General features: G+C 35.2%; 1 protein-coding gene across 2 annotated transcripts in view; it reads left to right on the forward strand.

The window, feature by feature from the left end:
• The window catches only part of LOC128872992 (cytochrome P450 4c3-like), a 12278-nt gene that overhangs the window by 3529 nt on the left and 3190 nt on the right, over positions 1-5559 (forward strand). For both annotated transcript variants that reach the window (XM_054116228.1, XM_054116227.1), the window contains exons 3-4: positions 1940-2137; positions 2348-2533. In XM_054116228.1, coding sequence (XP_053972203.1) covers positions 1940-2137; positions 2348-2533 — 384 coding nt within the window. The remainder of the gene's footprint in view (positions 1-1939; positions 2138-2347; positions 2534-5559) is intronic.

Below are 5559 nucleotides of genomic sequence, written 5' to 3' on the forward strand. Positions count from 1 at the left end.
GATTATCACTATTCGAATACCACTACTCGAATATCTTTATTCGAATACCACTACTCGAATATCTTTATTCGAATATCACTATTACAATATCATTATTGGATTATCACTATTCCAGTACCACTGCTCGAATATCCTTATTCGAATATCACTAATACAATATCATTATTGGATTATCACTATTCGAGTACCACTATTCGAATATCATTATTGGATTATCACTATTCGAGTACCACTACTCGAATATCCTTATTCGAATATCACTAATACAATATCATTACTTGAGTACCACTACTCGAGTACCACTACTCGAATATCTTTATTCGAATATCACTATTAGAATGTCATTACTTGAGTACCACTACTCGAATATCATTATTTCTTATATTCGTTTCAATTCAAATTCGTCCAAGTCTGAGAATATTGTTTAAACGACACGGTTGGTTACAAAGGTCATTGACCAAGTCAGACATTTGTCTTCAGAGATATTTTTCGATACTTTGGAAAGAAATTAAATTGTTCACTCTGGAATGTTGAAGTCGAACGATCAATGAAGTCGAAACGATTTCACGCGAAAGAATCTTCAGGAGAAAAGGAGAAAAAAGGATTTATCCGTATCGGTCGTACTGAATACCGAAGATAATCGTAGCCTGTCGCGTGTGACCAGACGGAGAGAGAAGGAGGTCGAGGTCGTTTACTGTCTGAACAACGCTCTGGTAGCACATGAGTGCACGCAATTATGTCTGACTTAAAAGAGAATTAGCGAAATAATGAATTGCGGAAAAGTAAGTTTAAGACGTTTCTGTCTGAAACTAGAGCTGTGATTAACGAAGACTTTGAAATTTGAAAAATTTAAATTTTTCTTCCGAAAACTTAACAAATTTTATAGAAGATGAATTCAAATATTTTGTTTTGTAATGTTTCAGTATGGTTTATTCGAAACACACACATATTGAAAAGAAACGTCTTATTCGGTCATTTTTTTGAAGAATCATAGGTATTTGAAAAAAATTCCTTTTTTTTATTTATAACTAATTTTGGTCGAGTAAAAGAATCTGAAAAAAATCACAAAAAGATTTTCGGTAGAGTACTATAACATACAAGAATTTCAGATAAATAAAAAAAATGTTTGGATTCAAAAGTGATTAATTTGACATGGAGTGCCCCATACAGAATCAATTATACGAACTATTATTTAAAACATTTTGTTTTTCATTAAAACTATTATTTCATATTCATTCGTTCAATATTTTCCGCTAAAGTTCATCCAACTCTGGTGACGAGAAAGTGTTAAAACCGCAAGTAAAGCGCTCACGAAGGACGCCAAGCATCTCGTTGCACTTCAAGGTCCACAAGTCTATATCTGTTCTCTTCGTTGAGCCTGTCTTATTTGACGTCTTCTTGTTGCAAATACGCGCATTACCATTTCCACATGTTTTACAGATCAGATTTTCCAATATCTGATCAGTGTTCAGTCACCGCCCTCTTGACTAGAAGTAAACACAGAGATGAGAACATAAAGTTATTCCATTCTTTCCTTTCTGTGTCAGTCTTCTTCCCACTCCTTGATGAGTAATTCGCATCACAGGGGGGAAATGGGCCTAGATATACGGCAATAACGGTGGCTGACCATGACAATCACCGCAAAAGGTTCACTTTTGTACGACGCGACGCCTCGGGTTGACGGCCGCCAGGTAGCACATAAAGGTATCGAAGTTGGTTATCATAGTGCACCTTTTTAAACGACTTCGAAAAACGAGGAGGTTACTCGATTCGACATGTATATATTTTTTTTTTCAACATTCGCGTCTTTTTCGCTTACATTTCGGTTAGAATGATCCTTACGTATCGATACTCTTGTCGCAATGACTGGTTGCCAGTAATTTATGACATTTACTCTACGCAGATAAATTTATACGAATGAAAAATTTCTGTGTTGCAGAGTCCTTCAAGAGATTAGTCCAATGGGGGAGAGAGTTGGGTGATATGTATCTAGTTTGGGTAGGCATGCGTCCGTTTATCTTCCTCTACAAGGCAGAAGCGATACAGCCATTGTTAAACAGTAGCGTTCACATCGACAAAAGCTTAGAATACGAGTATTTACATCCTTGGCTAGGTTCTGGCTTGGTGACTAGTGCTGGTAAGCCTGAGAAAAATCAATAATCTAAGTGTAACTTTCTTGTATCCTTGATTAACACGATTATTGTAGACAGTCAACTGTAAACGGAGTTTAAATTTACGATATCATGTATTCACCAGATCTTCTACCTACCATTTTGACGACTATTTTGAAATGACGAGATAAAAAAAAGTCAGATTTCTAAAAAGAAAAATTTATATACTATTTCAGGTGAAAAATGGCACTTTCGTCGGAAATTACTGACACCGACGTTTCACAGCGGACTTTTGGAGACATACTTCAAGACGACGATGAGAGAAGCCAAAGTATTAATATCTTGTCTTAGAAATGAATTAGGCAAACCTGCATTTGACATTGTTCCGTACGCGAAACGAGCAACACTGGACGTAATATGCGGTAAGTGAGTTTAATTGTAAGAGTACTAACCGTCTATGACATTAGGCAATCAGGAAAATTGGGTCGTTTTTGTATGACAGGAAAGAAACGTTTAAAACATTAGGAGAGAAAACCATTTTATTCATTAAAATAGTTAGTCTCGCAAGCACGTGGCGCCAAACGGCGCGCATTTATTTAAACGCAGCGTTGGCGCCTTAGTACAGCGCGGATCCTAAAGCTGCGCCATAGTACAATGCGCATCCTAAAGCTGCGCTATGGTGCAATGCGCAGGCTGCGGTGTCATACAGCGCGCACAGAAGGAATTTAAACTCCGAGGCTTATAAGGAGAGATACCGAATAGATAATAAAGAAATAAAGCTAATAGTACAGAATTTTGAGGATAGATAGTTTATAGTTTACAATATATACAACATTGAAACAAATACCACTGTTTATCTGATGTAATAGAGCCACTAATGTTAGAAGTTGTCTTGGATTCGATACTTGATTGAACAAATGTTACAGGTTCTTTTTTTACTTTTTCAAATTATTTAAGATATACACACGTTAACTGTTACAACTGTTAAGGATCTTTTACTTCTCTTTTCCTTGGAATTTTTATTCTCCTATTTTTCTTTTTCCTCGAACGCTGGTGACATTTCGTGTAAAAAACAATGAATGAACGTAACCTATCATAGTAAGTCGTTACATAAAATCAAGAATATATTATTTCGAGACAGTACACAAGTTTTAATAATTGGCTAACAAGTCCATAGAATTAAACGTGTCGTAATCCGTGGGTTTTATTCAGTTTGAATCTTGAGTTAGTTTTGGGACTCAAATCGACCATAATAATAGTTCTGTTAGAGCTGGAGAACTTCGGTGGATACTGCTTCCTCCCAGCTACTCTGTTGCTTTTTAGTCTTCGATTGGTTTTACTTTGAAGAAATGATTCGTATTCGTGATCGTACATCTTTTTTGTATGCTTTACGTGACACCTACAACGAATCAATTTATTCTGTTTAAAAAGTGCCTCGCATTCTCGTTTACCGTAATATGCGTTAATGTAGTTCCCTTATGCTCTTTTATCGAATTTGTATCATCATTTGCGTTACCGTGATTTCCCTTTGGATGATTTTAACGACTTCCGCGAATTACGGACTGCATAGTTGGGCTTCTTTCTTTTCGATACTTTTACTCTTCGTTTCTTCTTTGGCCTTGATAATTCAATTATGCGCTGCGTAGCTGTAATCAATATCACACTGGATTAATATTCAGCCATTAACGGTCTTACTATCTTAGCTCGTTATTAATTCTGTAAATATTAAAAAATAGATCATAAAGTACCTATAATCTTAAAATTAAGACGTAAATTTAATATCTGCCTAAATTTTGTAAATCAATTTATTGTTACAGTTAATGAATACATATTGAATAACGCACAAGATCAATTATTAATCAATTATGCGTTCATATTCGCTATATCCATTGTCGATCTGTGTGCTACAGTTCAATCTGGTTGCAAGCAAAAATAGAAAACTATACACTCGATCGGTATGTGCGAGGACGTATATTATACACAAAACTAGTCTCTATCGCTGTATGTAGAGGTGTTTCGGTAAATAATCTCCTTCTATTTCTTTTATTAAAGACAGAATTAAATTTTTTAAAATAAAAATTAAGAGAATATTTCTTTTTTATCTCAAATATACACAATGGTCACAAAGCTGTCAACCGAATACATTGTATTTTTTCCAGTGCTCGTTTGCGCACTCTGTCCACCCGACTAAAGTCACGTTAATAACATCATGGAACCACTTTTTCCTTGTTTAAATATTCAACGAAACATAACGAAAATCTGAAAACAATCAATGGTATAGTTGCTTTCAAACCCTCTTTAAGTTTTCGTTTTTTTTTTTTCAATTTTTCTTTAAATAAACGAGTACTGTAAAACAAAAGGCGAACCGACTGCTGTGAGAGCACTAGGCGAAACATATCCAACAGGTTTGGAGGGTTGCTGATAGATCATACGCGGTCTGGAGAGCTCGATGATACGTGGCGATGGTTCCATGATCTGCGATGAATTTAAGTATTGCCGAAAGGACTTTTCCTCGGTCACTCGAGCACGTGGTTGAGCTAACCGATTTGTGCGTTCAGTTATTTCATACAAAAAGGCTGATGCTTTCACCTAAAGATAAATAAATTCACATTCAAAGCATTTAGGATAATGTTACAAAAATATTTCAAGCAGAGAGCTGATATACATATACGGAAATAATTATGACAAATATTTGTAATTTTTACGACTTGTTCCTATTGTTACAAGTAATAAATCTGGCGAATTTCAAATTATTTCGTCAATTTTTATCGGAGTTATAAAACTAACAATAAGTTAAGCTCAAATCGTACTTAAACTTGCATGTTTCGTGCCTTATTAATATCGATTGCAAATGTTCAAATAAATTCATGCACCATCGGGCACACGTTAAAATGAAACCGTTCTCGTTTAACCTGAACATTCTTTGGAATAATAATTTTACTCGTACGTGATTCGGTTCCAAGAAAACGTCACCATAACCGTGGACATTCATCGGTCTTCCTTTTCCTTTTGTCGCCCGTTTCGTATACTTCGTTTGCTTTCGAAGAACACGAGAATCCGAAATTAATTTGTCCTTGTCCGGATTTTCTTTCGATTCGACGAATTGCTGTTGGTTTTTAACTATTTTATCGACGACGTTTAACGGCCCGTCCGAATTCGAATGTCGAACGCTCGAAAGCGTGGCCATTTATCACTTATATAATTTTATCACTTATATAATTTTATCACTTATATAATTTTATCACTTAAAGAATTTAATACGTTACGCGTATATTAATCTATTTTTTTTTTTTGTCATTTACAATTTCATTATTTCACGTGATCCTCGGTCATTGTGCACAGGAATTTTATCGAACACGAAAGATCGAAAGTTTTTCCATCGCCACCTTAGACAATGGTTGAGTTTCATTTCAGACTATTTGTAATACTTTAACCTCTTGAGGGATAT

Source organism: Hylaeus volcanicus, chromosome 2, assembly GCF_026283585.1.
Source record: "Hylaeus volcanicus isolate JK05 chromosome 2, UHH_iyHylVolc1.0_haploid, whole genome shotgun sequence".
Classification (NCBI taxonomy): Eukaryota; Metazoa; Arthropoda; class Insecta; order Hymenoptera; family Colletidae; genus Hylaeus; species Hylaeus volcanicus.